At 40.8% G+C, this 17075-nt stretch overlaps 1 protein-coding gene across 2 annotated transcripts in view; it reads left to right on the top strand.

Moving 5' to 3' along the window:
- The window catches only part of SLC9A7 (solute carrier family 9 member A7), a 69657-nt gene extending 63225 nt beyond the window's left edge, over positions 1 to 6432 (top strand). For both annotated transcript variants that reach the window (XM_072135665.1, XM_072135666.1), the window contains 3 exons: positions 2016 to 2098; positions 4069 to 4174; positions 5227 to 6432. In XM_072135665.1, the coding sequence (XP_071991766.1) occupies positions 2016 to 2098; positions 4069 to 4174; positions 5227 to 5472 (435 nt within the window). In that variant the 3' untranslated portion in view covers positions 5473 to 6432. The remainder of the gene's footprint in view (positions 1 to 2015; positions 2099 to 4068; positions 4175 to 5226) is intronic.
- The last annotated feature ends 10643 nt before the right edge of the window (positions 6433 to 17075 follow it).

The following is a 17075-nucleotide window of genomic DNA, read 5'->3' on the forward strand; positions in this document are numbered from 1 at the left end:
TTTTCTTGGGAATGATGCAAGTTTTTTTTTGTTTGATAAATAAGCAACAATAATTACATTTCAGTTTTTTTCTGTCAAGATGGTTGCAGAGTGTACATTAATGAGCTAAAAAAAATAATTTATTGGTCTTTCAAATTGGCTGCAATGAAAGTGAAATTTTTTTAAAGGGGTTTAAATACTTTTCGTACATATCGTAAATGTTTGTTTTAACGCTAGCTATGGACAGCAGTGATGTAGGTTAGTCTTTAAAGAGAACCCGTCATGCAAAATAACCCCCTAAGCTAAATATATTTTCTTAAACTGCCATTAGAGAGCATTGTCTCTATCCCTTCATTGTCCCTCTACATGCCTGTAAACCTAAGCAATGAGGTCCTAAAGCTGTATGCAAATGACCTGTGAAATGTCCAATGAAGCATTAGCATATTCAAGCTGTCCACTCTATTCATGAGTGGGAGGCACAGCCACACCCCCAGTGCATGACTGACAGCCTGTATAATGATGTGAGGCTGTATAATGATGTGCTTCCTGGTGCTGGTGGCCACGCCCCCTGCAGCCTGTGTGTGCATGTGTGTGTGTAAAGGAGAGATACAGCAGCTCCAGGCAGCCATGTTACAGCAGAACATGTCAGATTCATGTGTAGCTGATGTCTGTGTCTCTCACCTGTATATAAGGAGGATGCAGCATATCAGCAGATGCAGCACAGATACCAGCAATACTTTACTATACATTACACACAGACATGAGCAGGGGGAGGAGAGGGGAGGGGTAACAGGGGTGACATCACTGCCTCTGACCATGTGACCAGCCTCATTTACATGATAAAGAATAGATGATTTTACAATGGATAATGTATGAAATAACTAGATAAAGGCTGGGATGGGATCCTTGTGAGCTGCTCCAACAGGTAGTAGTGACAGGACAAGTGACACAGACCTGATGACAGGTGTCCTTTAAGGACCTGTTGGTGGTTTAGTGTCACAAATCGCTCTGACATGTTCCCTTTAATAAGAAATAAACTAATATCTAAATGTAGCTTTGTTTTAACAAAATGTAATTCATCTTGCCTTTTGTCAGCCAGCTTTGTCATACTTTAGATGCCCTTTGATATGCATGTGTGTTTCCCTCTGCAAGTCTAAAATGTATTTTGCTTTTCAGTTGAATGATTTTGAAAGGAAACCAACCATTTTATGTTTACTATTTTACACCAAACATGCGTCTTCTCAGCGATCTCTGCACATATCTTCATATTACTTGAGACTCCGGCTACCTGTAAAAATACTTTAAAAAATATGCTAATTCGCCAGGGGCACTCTGTGTACAACACACACGGCACTCCAGGCTAATAATTATGCACACCTTCGGCGCAATACTCTCCTCTCCCCTGCTGGATCCTGGTGACATCACACAGGAGTCTAGCAAATTTATGAGCTGAGAGAATCTGTATGTCACACAGAAGCGCCTCTCGGCTCCTAAATATGCACGCCTCCTTCGTAACTTCACCAGGATGCATCAGGGGAATGGAGGGGAGTATCGCATATGTTTAGGGTAAATTGGTAAATCTAACCCTTTAGAGGGTTGAGTGTTATTTGCATTCTCTTTTCATTTTAAATTCGATTAGGACACGCATTATACTAAAGTATATTTAACCCCTTCACAACTGCCTTAGGGCTATATGCGTCCTATTTTTACATGACCCGTGAAGAAGGCATGTATATAAACTTTAAACATTTAATCTCCTGAACCATGGCACTTGAAAACACAATTCTGGTGTCCTATTAAAGAGGAGGATCTCTGATTTGATTTCATATAATATAAGAATAGTATTCCGTATCCTGAAATATTATATGTAAAGTGGTTCCATAGATCATTTATAGAAGAGCAGAACAGAACTGCACAAATATACCTGGTTATTCAGGCTTCCCCTTTTTACCTCCCTGTTTTCAACCAAGATGTGCTGTTTACAGTCTGGCATTTAAGAAGCGTTCACATTTATATAATTTTTTTTTTTTTCTCAGGACAGTGGAATTTCAAATGGAGTAAGTCGAACAAAGCAGGAAAGTGCCTGGATATTTCGTCTTTGGTACAGCTTTGATCACAAGTATCCTTTTTACGGTGAAATATCAATTTATTAACTTTATCAGGCAATATGTTTTTGAGAAGAGTCTGCCCAGCAGATTCTGCTCCGTAATATGCTGCCTTCGGATTTATGAGGACAGTTAGAGATGATATATTGTTGTATATCTGGTTATAAAGGTTTTTGCGTAGGACCGAACTTATTTGGGGATAAAAGTCACATGAACAAATTGCAGGTAAGGTATTTGGCCCCTTTCATACGAATGTATGATTTCTGAAGTCCTGTAATTTTGTGCCGTATGAATCTATATATATATAATATATATAACCTAACAGTATGTTTTGGAGTGTGGGAGGAAACCGGAGTACCCGGAGGAAATCCATGCAAACACGGAGAGAACATACAAACTCTTTGCAGATGTTGACCTGGGTGGTATTCGAACCCAGGACCCCAGTGCTGCAAGACAGAAGTGCTACTCACTCGGCCACCGTGCTAATTGTGGTTGTAATGTAAAACTATGGGAAAATCTTACAGGAGGGTGGTGGCTGCGTTGTGCTTGGGGCTACCTATATCCTAGGGTGGGAAGGCTGCATTGTGAGGGGCTACCTTTTTTACTGGGGGTGTCTGTATTGTGCTGGGGTTACCTATATCCTGGGGTGGGCTGCATTCTACTGGGGCTACCTATATATCAAGGGGGTGGGGGGGCTACAGTGTGCTGGCTCACTATATGTTGGGGGGGGAGCAGTGTGCTGGATACCTGTATACCTATATAGAAAAAAAACGAAGGCAAGGCAGCACACCTGATAAATTAAGGTGTTTTATTCACCCATTGTGGCAGGTGCAACGTTTCGGCCCCTCAAGCATACAAGGGAATGTTGCAAGCAGAGTATATATACACTCCCAGGAAGTGACATAAGCAATTAGTGACATAGTTTGTTACAGGTGTACAATGAGTACATAAACAAGTTTTTTAAATACCATATATCAGTGGTGGCGAACCTATGGCACGGGTGCCATAGGCGGCACTCCGAGCCCTTTCTGTGGGCACACGGGTCATCGCCCCAGCACACCAGACAGGACTCAAAGAATCTTCCTGCAGTTCCAAGCAACTTGGAAGCAAAGATGCTGCTTTCAGTCATATTTTAAAGTTACTTACTTGGGACTGTAGGAAGAGGGAGAATGTGTAGACAGGGCTTAATTATCTATGGAGGACCTCCTGCTGGCCCCATGATTCTCTTTGTACAGAGGGGACACTGGAAAGAAGCTACAATAATGAAAATTGTCCCTCCTTTCTACTGTATTGCTGTCCTCAGGAGGCCAATATGATTGAACATAGTTGAAGAACAGGCAGCAATAAGTTACTGATTTAATTTTTGGTTGGCACCTCGCGATAACTGAGGGTTTGGCCATCACTGCCATATATACTCGAGTATATGCCTAGTTTTTCAGCACAAAATTTGTTTTCAAAAACCCTAACTCGGCTTATACTCGAGTCAAGAAAAAAAATAGTCAAAACTCACCTTTCCGACATCACCCGTAGGTCCTATGCTTGATTCGATGCTCCAGTGCCGCGGCGGGTCCTTCGGATCCTCTTTGGGTTTTTCTGCTCCTCTTCGGAAGAATTCAAAGAGGACCGAACAACCCGAGGCACCACCGGAGAATCAGAGACAGACTGGGCAGGCTATATACTACAGGGGCTGGGCAGGTTGTATACTATAAGGGGCTGGCAGGCTATACACTACAGGGGTCTTGCTGGCTATATACTGGGAGGCTGTGACCAATGCATTTCCCACCCTCGGCTTATACTCGAGTCAATAGGTTTTCACAGTTTTTTTGTGTTGAAATTAGAGGTCTTGGCTTATACTCCGGTTGGCTTATACTCGAGCATATATACGGTACATAAGCAAAAAAATTGATTCTCTAGGAAAGTTATAATCTAGCAATTTAAATGGGATTAAAATTAAAAGTAAAAATCCTTAACTTATAAAAATCAGCTATCTCAAGCCAATGCTGACACACAGCGGCCCTCCATTAATTTCAACATTGCCCAGCTGGTGTGGTTTGGTGGCAAAGTGTTTCACAAGTCCACAGGTCTATAATGTAAGTACATAAAAGGAAATCTACCATTTGTTTTTATGCATTATGAACCAAACATACCTTAAGAATGCTTTAGCTACACTGATGCAGAAACATCTCTTGTTTAATCCCTGAACTGAGTGGTTTTGCTGAAAAAACAAATATAAACTTATGATAATGAGGATCTGACTCTCCTGTGGCTACCCCAGTGCTCTCCTAACCCTAATTATGCACTGCTCCAGCCTTGTCCTGTGTTGTTACAGGTTCAAACCTGTGTTATATCCCTTTTTATAAGCAGTGACTATCGACACTTCACATTGGTAAAGTTGACATCCTATATTCAGCTGTACTGATGCCTTCTGTTTTTTATTGTTTTATTTTTTAAAGCACAATTGTGTTCTCCAAACAAAGTATTGACCACGGTGGTTTTGATTCTAATCCAATGCAAACTGTTGCTCTACATTTCTTGATCCCAACGAACCTGCCTGTGTAAAGTACCTCATTTCACCAAGTAGTTCTGTTGGAAATTTACATATACATAGCGTAGTCCTTTTTTTATAATTGTATTTTTATTTAAATACATTTTATAAAATAAAACACAGTCACAGAATAAATGTTTCCAGTAGTCATCACAGTAATCTGTAGTTGAAAACTATATGGCAGCTTAGTCCTTTTTTAATCTGAACATAAATTGTTGGTAGTGATGGCTGATGGACCCATAATAATAGTTTGCCTTGAGATTCTTACAGGTTCATTTAGTGCCCAGAAAGTTGCTGTATTCTGATCAGTATTTACACAAAAGGTATATGTAAGCCAAAACCAGGAATGAAACCTTTAAACCTGTAAAATCTGCATATATATTTCCTTTTTCTGTTTTTTAGATTGCATCCCACTACTAGTTTAGGGTTACAATTACTGAGGGAAAATACTTTTCAGAATATGGTCAGCTGAATTAAAAATTTTTTTTAGAGAATATAAACAATAGTTTACATTGGTTGCAATATATTCCATTTAAAAATGTAGGACATCTAGCGGTTTAGATTCAACCTATTAAAAACTTTCTTTGTTCTGTATAGAACCCAGAGCAGCTGAGGGAAGATGATGCAGATTTTATACTAAACGATGGTGACCTAACATTAACATACGGAGACACCACCATAACAGCCAATGGCTCCTCTGGTTCCCACACAGCCACGACAAGCCTAGATGGCAGAAGAACAAAAAGCAGTTCAGAGGAAGCATTGGAACGTGAACTTGGAGGAGATTATGAGATCACCAACAGGGGAACGCGACTAGTGTTTCCTCTAGAAGAGAATGCATGACATCAAGATCAAGTAACACGATGGAAGGAAAGATGTACGGCCATAAAGTGTATGGTACCAGAAGCATCTCAGGCCCAGTGTGGTTGTGAAGTTGAGTGCGGTTCACACACTAGAAATATGACCATTCCTGTGATGATGACGGAGAACTTACAAGACTATTTAATTTCTCATCCGATACAGAAACTGAGATCTTTTTAGATATGGCACACAAATCTGCAATATAAATTGGCTGTGGATCTATCGTTGCCTGTTCCTCTCCTTTCCGGTACAATTCGAAATTGCTTAATCCCAACTATATATTTGTCCAGTAAATGTGACTGCTTTACCCCGTCCTATTTAACTAGCAGCTTTCATTAATAGTAAGGAGAAGCCTCTTTTGGAAAGTGCCTGTCATTTAAAGAGCAAGTGGCAATGTTACTGTAACTGGAAGAGTTGACTGAAATTTTTACGATTCTTGTACTATACAGTATATAGCATCTGAACTGCATGATGACATGGACAGTTTACATAAAAAATAAGAATATTTTTGTTTTTTATGATTTTGTATATTTAGGTTATTGTATGTTCTTTGAAGCATGGCTAATAAATGTAAATTGTATGTAGTGAAATAATCTTACATATTCTCAAATATGACCTAGGCTAGTGAATCAACGCAGTGCACAATTCCATGTTTTTTGTTTATTCATTAAAGTGGTACCCTTCCTAAATATTTATACATGTTCAAAAATCTGAGCTCAAGCACAATTGCCTAAAGAGCAATTTCGGTGTAGTGTAATAAAGCAGATCAGATTGTATACCTGTGAAGACTGCCACGTGAAAGATGCTTGAAATGTAAAATTACCTCCATATCTTTCATCTAGGTCTAGTTTTAAACATTATCAAAGTGCAATATTTTAAGACCTGTAAACTGACATGAAATTGTACATTACAGTTTATTAAAACAGACGCTTTAAATGCTTAGTTGTTGACTTTATGATTCTTTCAGTGCATAATAGGTCAGTAAATTGCAATAAAACAATCCATAGACCTTTGGTCACTTTTTACTTTGGGTAATAGAGAGAAATGAAAATGTGGTTATGGCAATTTTCAAACATAGTTTGCAGTTTTACATTGAGATTAACCCTCATCAAAACTGTACAAAAGGAATATGTACAGGGTTCTAAGCCAATTGTCCAATCATTTTCAACATATGATGATAGCACTCTTTGAAAAGCATCTTATCTATTATAAATGCTGAAGCATGCCATATCATTCTGATTGAGAGCAGCCAGTTAAATACGTATGAGATTAACAGCTTTCAAAATTGTATGTCCAGCTTCAGGACTCGTAAAAGAGAACAGATGCTTTTCAAATAACGCTACCATCATATACCAACATCCAGAGAAGTATGAGGCTGACCGCTAACTCCGCCATGCATTCAGGTGTTCTGAGTGGGGGGAAAAAGCCGCTGCATCATGTTTTCCTCAAAACAAAAAGATTTCACCGGTGAAATTCAATCCTAACTGCCATCAGTATGGAGGTCCCTATACACAAATAAGAAGCATTTTAGCTACTGAACACTCAGGCTCCAGCTTTTGGGCGCATGCTTCGCCAGTTGAAACAGAAAACCGGGTCTGATTTGCTATAGTTTGGGTTGGAGAAGGCATAATGAATCTCCCCCCGCTGTGTCACGAGACTGATTTGACTTGCAGCTTGAGGGAGCTTATTGAGTGTGGAGGAGAGGTAATTTGAATTGAACTTTTATATAAGTACTGAAATGATTTAGAAGCCATTTTTTTAAATCCTCACAGCATAAGCTGTTGAAACCTGTCACCAGCTCAAAATGACAGTCTTGGTGACAGGTTCCCTTTAAATTCTGTGTTCCAAGAAAGAACTAAATAATACCCACTGACCCAACAAGATATGTTATTGATGAACTTAGCTGGATGAAGCAGTTCAAAAACAAGAATTCACAAAGAATGAGAGGGGATTACATACAGTAGATAAAGTAAGTATTTAGACTTACATTTTTCACTTTTGTTTTGTTGCAGCCAATTGGAAAGATCAAAAAAAAGTTTTTATTTTGCTCATCTATGTACTCTTGTCAGAAAAAAACAGAAGTGTAGATATTTTGCTAATTTATTAAATAAGAAAAACTGAAATATCATGTGGTCAATAAGTATTCATACCCTTTGCTCTTGATACTCATTTAAGTCATGTGTTGTCCATTTCCTGCTGATCCTCCTTGAGATGGTTTTTCTCTTTAAATAAACACAGCTGGACTCCAATGAAACTGATAGAACTTGATTAGGAAAGACACTCGCCTGTCTATATAAGACCAAGCACATGAGAATCATGAGGTCTGAGGAACTGCCCAAGAAACTCAGACACATTTTTGGCAAAAAAAAAAAAGGCAAAATGACATACAGAGGATGGCGCCTCGGGTGATACCTCATGACAAAAAACAACAGTGGGGCTGCTCACCTTGTCGCCGCTTGGATACAGGCCAAATGTCCTGATATGGGAAAAAAGGTAGATTCTCCAAAGGTCCACGAAATTCGGATTCCAGGTATTGTGATGCGCTCAGACAGCTGCCATTAGCCCACAAAACAGTTGGAAACCCCAAAAGTAAAGGAGGTCCAGAAATAGCAATACAAGGAAGAAAAAAACAGGCAATAGAATCCAGCAAAAAGGCCAGATGGCGCTATAGCATGCACTAAAATATAATTTCATAGGAGTATCCTATAGATCAGTGATGGCGAACCTTTTAGAGACCGAGTGCCCAAACTACAACCAAAATCCACTTATTTACCCTGATGTGCCAATGTGCCATTTTAAGCAGTAACTTATTGCTATCTGTTCTTCCACTTCTTTAATTGTATCGGCCGCCTGAGGCCACCAATACAGTTGAAAGAAGGTGGGCAAATTCAGACTATCATTGTAGCTTCTCTCCAGGGTCTCTCTTTTTAGGAAGAATGGTGGGTCCAGGAGGATGACCTCCATAGATATTGCACTTCTTTTAACACCTTCTCACTTTTGAAGCAGTTCCAAACAGTCAATGAAGTGTCGCTGTAAAATAGTGCTGAGGGCAGCATCTCATAAGTTGCCTAGGACTGGAGGAAGATTTAATGGATTTGGTCCTGTTTGGTGAACTCTGTCCTAGGTTGATGGCCTGAGTGCCCACAGAAAGGGCTCTGAGTGCCACCTCTGGCACCAGTGCCATAGGTTCGCCATCACTGCTATAGATTATAAAATGCAGATGCAACTGAATAAGAAAATGTCCCTGTTTACGCATTTTGGGGTGGTGCAGGTAATGAAAAATGAACATAATGACATAATTACACTGGGCAACAGTAGAATGGGAATGTGCCAAAAAACAGATCACATTACAGACATATAGGATAGTAATATGCATGTACGAGAACAATAAAAGATAAAGATCTACTTACAAAATTCTTTTGTGCTTCCTATCGGCTCTTGCATGCAGCAGTCTCCGTTTATTAAGATGGCCACTCCCCAGGCACTGGGAACGAAGTGACGTATGTAGGAACACGGCGTCCACGCTACATGTTTGCGCATGCACAGTAATGTAAATACGGCTGTGAGACTACGCTTGCGCCGTAAACTCGTGGGGAGAGGAGTAGTATACACTACTGCGCTTATTGCAGTATGTTTTTCTTGTTTGATAAATTAGCAAAAATATCTACATTTAGTTTTTTTACTGTCAAGATATGTGCAGAATGTACATTTAAAGGGAACCTGTCACCAGGAGACCTCGATTTTAGCCCTCCATACTTCCCCATAGAGCATTGCATGTACACTGCTAAACATCTTTTATCGCAAGAATCGGCTTTACAGAGAAAAAGTTAACTTATATTTTACCTTTGAAAGACCTGTGCAGTGGGACTACTCCAGTCGCCAAATGGGCGGGGTTGAAGAGGAGTATATTCCCCCCCCACCCTCGGGGAAACGTGTCCTCAGCGTCTCATTTTCAAATCAATATTACCGCCCCTCATCCGCCCTTCGTCTTCATTTGAACGCCCCCTTGCTCGGCCCTACTGTTGACGTCACCTACTCACGTCCCGCCTGCTTGCCACAACTCTCGCTGACCGCATCTGGCATTCTCGTTCAGTTCATGTCTTTCACCTGTTCAATTGACAAAACTGCACCTAAAACCACCTTAAAACTGATTGCGATGCAGTTTTAACTGCATCGTGTGAACGCACCCTGAGGGGTCATGTAATTGCTGCAGATGTTTTCTGCATTGTGATTGTGTGTATGGGTTTGCCTTCATGCTACAGTATAACACAGTGGGGAATACCAAGACACTAGAAGGGGAATTAATTAAGACTGGTGTTTTAAAAGCTTTAACCCCTTAGGGACGTGGCCCTCTTTCGGTTTTGCATTTTCATTTTTCACTCCCCACCTTTTTTATTTTTCCATGTAAAGAGCTCTGTTTAGGCTTGTTTTCTGCGTAACAAATTGAACTTCATAGTGATGGTATTTATTATTCCATGCCGTATACTGGGAAGCGGGAAAAGAATTCAGAATGCAGTAAAAAATGATGAAAAAACGCATTTGCGCCGTTTTATTGTGGGCTTGGATTTTACAGCTTTCACTAAGCGCCCCAAATCACATGTCTATTTTATTCTTTGGTTCGGTACGATCACGGTGATACCAAATTTGTACAGGTTTTATAATGTTTTCATACATTTAAAAAAAATTAAAACCTTCTGTACAAAAATAAAAATTCTTCATTTTGCCATGTTCTGGCACTAATAACTTTTCCATACTTCAGTGTACAGAGCTGTGGGTGGTTTCATTTTTAGGACTGTATGGGCTTTTGATCACTTTTTATAGAATTTTTTATATTTTTCAAAATGGCAAAAAAGTGGCATTTTCGACTTTGGCCGCCAATTTCCGTTACGGGGTTAAACGCTGGGAAAAATCGCTAATATATTTTGATAGATCGGACATTTTGCTACGCTATGATACCTAATGTGTTTATGATTTTTACTGTTTATTTATATTTATATCAGTTCTAGGGAAAGGGGGTATATTTAAACTTTACTTTTTTTTTACTATTTTTTCATATTTTTTTTTTTTAAATTTAATTTTTTTTTTACCATTATTTTAGATACTCCAGGGTAATTTAACCCTGCAGGGTCCGATTGCTAATACTATATACTGCAATACTACTGTATTGCAGTATATAGCTATTTTACAATGATTTTAAATAGCCTGCCCTCTGGTGGCTATTAGAAATCATTGCACCTGGCAAGCCTACGAGTCTCAACTAGGAGCTGCTTACTAAAGTAAGTGCTAAAATAGATGCAGCAGCATACCTCCCAACATTTGGGAAAAGGAAAGAGGGACAAAATGGCGGCACGCGTAGCGTGCCGCGGCGAACCCCCTAAGCCACACCCCCAATCACTCCCTGGCCACGCCCCAAATTTTAGCCATATTAAAAATAATAAAAATCATAATTAAAAAAAAAAAAAAAATATATTATCCTCATTGGGATTTGAACCCAGAACCTGCAGTGTCCATGTACAATAATAACACAGCGCCTCAACCCACTGAGCTATAGCCTCTGTGATTAACAAGTGGAGAATTTTGGTAACTAAGAACTATATACTGCCTTGGTATATAGGGAGGGATCTTCTCAGATTATTGTAATTATTGAGACTATTATTATTATTATTATTATTATTATTATTATTATTATTGAGATGATTATTATTATTTTTACCATTATTAATAATCATCTCCATAATAATAAAATTTATAATAATAATAATAATAATAATAATAATAGTCTCAATAATTACAATAATAACCTCTGAGAAGATCCCTCTCTATATATCAGTGCATTAGTCTGTGTCACAGTGTAAATGGCAGATAACATGTCTTAGTTACCAGAAATCCTCAGCTCTGTATCACTGGGCTTATAGCTCAGTTAGTTAAGCTCCTGTCTATGGTGCAGAGGGTCCCAGGTTCGAATCTCAGCCTGGGCAAAACTTTATTTAATTTAATTATATAAAGAGCTTGTGTCTGGGGAAGACCTGGAGACCAAATATGGACAGATAGAGATCTGAGCTGATGACGTGGTCCCTGCTCTCTCCACTAAGCCGACACTTCTCTGAAAAGGATTCCCTCCCGAAGTCTGCTCTGGGGAACCCTAGGAGATGCAGTGACCATATATGGACAGATCTGAGCAGATGACGTGGTCCCTGCTCTGCGCTAAGCCCGACACTTCTCTGAAAAGGATTCCCTGCCCGATGTCTGCTCTGGGGAACCCTAGGAGATGCAGTGACCATATATGGACAGATCTGAAGCTGATGACGTGGTCCCTGCTCTGCGCTAAGCCCGACACTTCTCTGAAAAGGATTCCCTCCCGATGTCTGTAGAAGCCATTCTGTACTGTGAGTTCAGACTTTCAAAGTATTTACTATAAGGACACAGCGCCGGGACACAGCGGGACCTGGGGGGAGAATCCGTGACAATATCATAGCTGCCCGTGACGCGGGGCAGAGGTACGAAAAACGGGAAAGTCCCGTCAAAATCGGGACGGTTGGGAGCTATGCAGCAGTGTTAAACTGATAGTGTTATCGGAAACCTCCGATAATGCTAACAAACACTTCTGCGCTGTACACTAAAAACGCCGGACCGCTTTCAGTGCTGCCTCTTCCCCGGACCACCCCACCCACTCCATAGGCCAGCAGTGACTGCCGCGTGTCATGCGGCAGTCACCAGCGCTAATCCCAACCCCTTCATGAATACGCTGGTCTGGACCGCTTTGCGTTTCTAGTGTACAGAGCAGCAGTGTTTGTTAGCGTTATCGGAGGTTTCCGATAACGCTAGCAGTGTAACACTGCTGGGACTATTGTAGCCATAGGAGCTGCTTATTTTAGTAAGCAGCTCCTAGTGCCATTTTGAGGGTGACAGGTCCTTGTTAAGTTCCCCTCACTGGATGTCCAGCTCATATGTTTACTAAGAGGCTTCAGCTTCAAAGTAAATATGGTTGCAAACGATATTGTCCCCACTGGTTTTCCATCAGGGGATCCATGGACTTTCTCCCCCAGTTTTCTGCCATAATGTAATATGCGCCTGACTGAACTGATATGCTGAGTTCAGTCTCTAAGTGATCGGGACGGACATTCATGCAAGCTTACAATGCAAGTGTGATGCAGGTAAATCACATCACTCTCGCTCATGGGAAATAGGCCCAGGACGGTTGACTACTCAGAGGGAAGTGGTGACAAAAACATTCTTCTTCAGTGGAATTTTGGAAACCACTTATTGACTTATTGTAAATTTACACTATTTATAATTCTAAACATGAAGTCTCTCACAAAATACTGTACATGCAGAACTTTGGCCAATTCTCTTTGAAGATCCATTTTTGAAAAGTATTCCCCTGATAACATACATAAGATCTTATACCATAAAGCAAAACACAATAACCCTCTGTAAACTCTGTCCTATTTCACCAAAGATTTTTTATTGTGGCCACTCATGTAAATGATTTATAGATTTCCAACATCAGGTTCACTTTTACAGCGCTAATGATATAAATAAATGATATTTTATTAAAGGGACACTGTCGGCAGTTTCTAACCCGCTAAACTACCAGCCCGCTCAGGTACAGAATCACACATACTTTCCTTTTTTAGGCTGGGCAGTGGGCTACTGGCTATATAAAAGGGTGCAGGCACTGGCTATATACTGGTGACATGGGCTGCTGGCTATATACAGGGGGTAGGCACTGGCTATATACAAGGGGGCTGCTGGCTATATACTAGGGGGCAGTTGCTGGCTATATACTGGGGACATGGGCTAGTGGCTATATCCAAGGGGGCGGGCACTGGCTTTATACAAGGGGGCTTCTAGCTATATACTAGGGGGGAGGTGCTTGCTGGCTATATACTGGGAGGCTGTGACCAATGCATTTCCTACCCTCGGCTTATACTTGAGTCGATATGTTTTCCCAGGTTTTGGTGGTAAAATTTGGCCTCGGCTTATACTCGAGTATATACCGTGTATATACCATGTGTTTTTTTTCTACATTTTCATTTTTTAATTGTTTGTTTGCATCTTTTGTTGTATATGTATTCCTTAAACAGATTCTTCTTTGAATATTGTCTTTTGCTTAATCCTTACCACTACTAGAAAGTTTACCATTACTGCTTCTTTAGGAAATAAGAAGGTAAATAGCTTTAAAGGGCACCTACCACCACAAATCTACCTATAAAGGTAGATTGGGTGGTAGGTGCATCAATGGGACGTGAGGATAGCCCTTTTAAGGGCTAATCCTCACGTCCCTGCACTTTTTTAATAACTTTAATTTGGTATTTATTCAAATTTACTTATGCGGCTACCGGGGCGTGGAGTAGCCGCATATGAGATTACATGAGGCGGCTACTCCACGCCCCGGTAGCCATTTTACCCCTCCTACTCACCCATCTTCGGCGCGCAGCTCCGCGTAGCTGCGCGCCCTCGTCCGGCGATCCTGCCATCTGCGCATGCGCAGAAGAGCAGGCCCGTGCCTGCGCGGTCACAACTCCGAAACCGGCGCGGGCCTGCTCTTCTGCGCATGCGCAGACGGCAGGATCGCCGGACGAGGGCGCGCAGCTACACGGAGCTGCGCGCCGAAGATGGGTGAGTAGGAGTGGTAAAATGGCTACCGGGGCGTGGAGTAGCCGCCTCGTGTAATCTCATATGCGGCTACTCCACGCCCCGGTAGCCGCATAAGTAAATTTGAATAAATACCAAATTAAAGTTATTAAAAAAGTGCAGGGACGTGAGGATTAGCCCTTAAAAGGGCTCTCCTCACGTCCCATTGATCCACCTACCACCCAATCTACCTTTATAGGTAGATTTGTGGTGGTAGGTTCCCTTTAAGTGTCTGCTTTTTAAAGACCCACAGGTTAGGTCATTCATCTTTTTATGACCATGGGTCATTAGTACTTGAATTCTCAGGTCATATTTTGCAGTTATCTTCCTTGAAACAGCTTTACATATCACAGCCAATTTTTACTTTTTTAGCGATGACGTCAGCTGACGTATGGCATATTAATATGTTACGCGTCATTGGTGGGTTAAAGGGGTTATCCAGATGTTAAAAATTACTGAGGGCCGGGCTGGGCTATTTAAAAATAATAAACATCTACTTACCTCGTCCGGCGCTGCTGATGTCCCGCGCCGTGGTCTGTCTCCTCTGTACACCGGTCTGATTACAAGGGCACACAGGGAGCTACCGGCCGGCCGGAAGCTCCCATCCGACACCATCTTCCAGCGCTTACAATGCTGAGAGATAGGGACGGATGGACCGGAAGCTCCCTGTGCGCAAGTACATGTTTATTATTTTTAAATAGCCCAGCCCGGGCCTTAAGTAATTTTTAACAACCGGATAACCCCTTTAAGCGGTTTTCTTGAGCACAGGTTGCCACACTGGCTGGAGTAGAAGTTATATGGAGGTTGGAGCCAGGGGCACAGCATTAGAAATTTATTTGTCTTAACAGTAAGGAAACCACAATGCATTTTGTGGTCCAAAACATCCCCTTTTTCAGTTGGATTTTGCTGATTCTTTGGTTTAAGTTGAAAATGCTGGAGAACATCAGCATTTTACAACTTAAACCGGCTTATTCCACTTGATAAAGGGGTAGTGTTTAGGTTTCCTTACTGTTAAAGGGGTTTTACCACAAAAGAAAATTCTCACATTTCAATCCCCTAGGGATGTTAACACAATAAAGATCATTTTAACCCCTTACTTTACAATGTTAATCAGTGTTATTGCTCTATTAACTCCTATCACTCCTTAGTCTGCTCTGTAGCACTAGAGGTGTGCGTCAGCAAGGTGCACTCTCTAAGAGAGCTGAATTCCAAGAGTTGCTCCTTTGTCAGGAGCTGGGGCCTAAGAGCTGCTCATGTGGTGAGAGCCTGGGCCTAAGAGAGCTTGCCCCTTCCTGCCCAGGGGTTTTGTCATTCAGCTCACTCTCTAATCACACTCCAGTTCACATGGAAGATATAATTGGATAAGAAACATCACATACCTTAACCCCTAACACTTACTGCATCCTCCCTGAGGCGAGTTTCACAGGCTCACCTGCTAGGGAGATACAGATGGAGGGCCTCATTTGCAACACTCCACTGTCTATACAGGGGTGTTGCACATCCCGCTGTTGTGTTTCTGACTCCACCCTCCATATAACTTTAACAGTGGATATCTCCATTTCTGATGCACTAAGAAACAAAATGGTGAGATATTAATGAAGTCAATAGGAGGTGAGTCTAGCATAAGCCTTCATGGCAGCCAACTGGCACCCGGCCCTGTTACAACATATTCTGGAATACATGTTATACATAACCAAATTGGAAAAAAAACTTTAAAATGATGTAATTCTTTGGAAATAGATTGATAAATCTGACATGTATAGTTGCAGATAGGGCAGTTTTATGTCTTCATTTTCTTACCACTTTAGCCTACTTTGCTGATTTGTCATGTGAATCCAGATATCAATTGAAAGGGACTGGTCAGTCGGCACGTTCACTGTGCGTAGAAGACTTTTGGGGTTTGTGTGGTTAGCTCATGGTCTCTGCACACGGTCGTGTGCATGAGTCCTAAGCATGGGGGGCAGGATATTAGGTAATTTATTCAAAGTTCTGCAGCATACGTGATCTTTTACTGCCCATGATCATTCTCCCTTTAAGGACCTTATATACATGAAAACAAACTTAAAGTTCTGAAAGGTAGATTGGTCATGGACAGATAAAGATTACATGACTCTACATATTCTACCATTTTATGGACAGCTATGGCAGGTGAAGAGGTAAAAGCCATTTCCAAACATGGGGCTTCACTTTACATATCAAGAAAGTGGTGAAGAACTTTTCATAGATGTATATCGGTAAATTACCTAATATCCTGCCGCACACATTACAAAAACAGGGAGTAAAGTGGCCAACCCCTTTAACACCTAATTGCCACAGTTATGAAGCCGTCTAAGCCACTATAATAAATCTGATGTTCAAAACAGCTAGTAACATCCTGCCTATTGAGAAATCTACCTCTTTGTTATACAGTGCCGAATGATGAGAACTAAATAATCTGAAAAGCTTGCCTCATTTATTTCTATAAAAGGTCTAATAACTTAATGAGGGCATTGAATATTTTATATAAAAAAATGAATAATGAATAATTTTAATTCTTCATTATCTGTTGTACAGTATAATGTAGTGGATTCATTTAATAATTTAAGATGTACACAATCTTTGAGGCAGTACTATACATGACAAACAATGGACAGAGATGGAGTTTATTAGTTTTCGGGAACATTCTGCTAGCCAATTAAAAAAAGCAACAAGACATAAGGATGTCACAACTGCATAACTATTACATCAAAACTCTGCATTTATCTACATACCGAACTGAAAGGAAATTATGGTTTCCTTAAAGGAAACCTACTATGAGGATTCTACTATCAGAAGTAGATCTGATTGTAGATTCCTCCTGCCTGCCTCTGCCCTAATCTGTAATTTAATAACTGCAGAGGCTACTGATGCATGTACTAGCCTGGCCGGGCACTGGGAACTAAGGCTAGTACACGCCCCAGTAGCCTCTG

Source organism: Engystomops pustulosus, chromosome 2, assembly GCF_040894005.1.
Source record: "Engystomops pustulosus chromosome 2, aEngPut4.maternal, whole genome shotgun sequence".
NCBI lineage: Eukaryota > Metazoa > Chordata > Amphibia > Anura > Leptodactylidae > Engystomops > Engystomops pustulosus.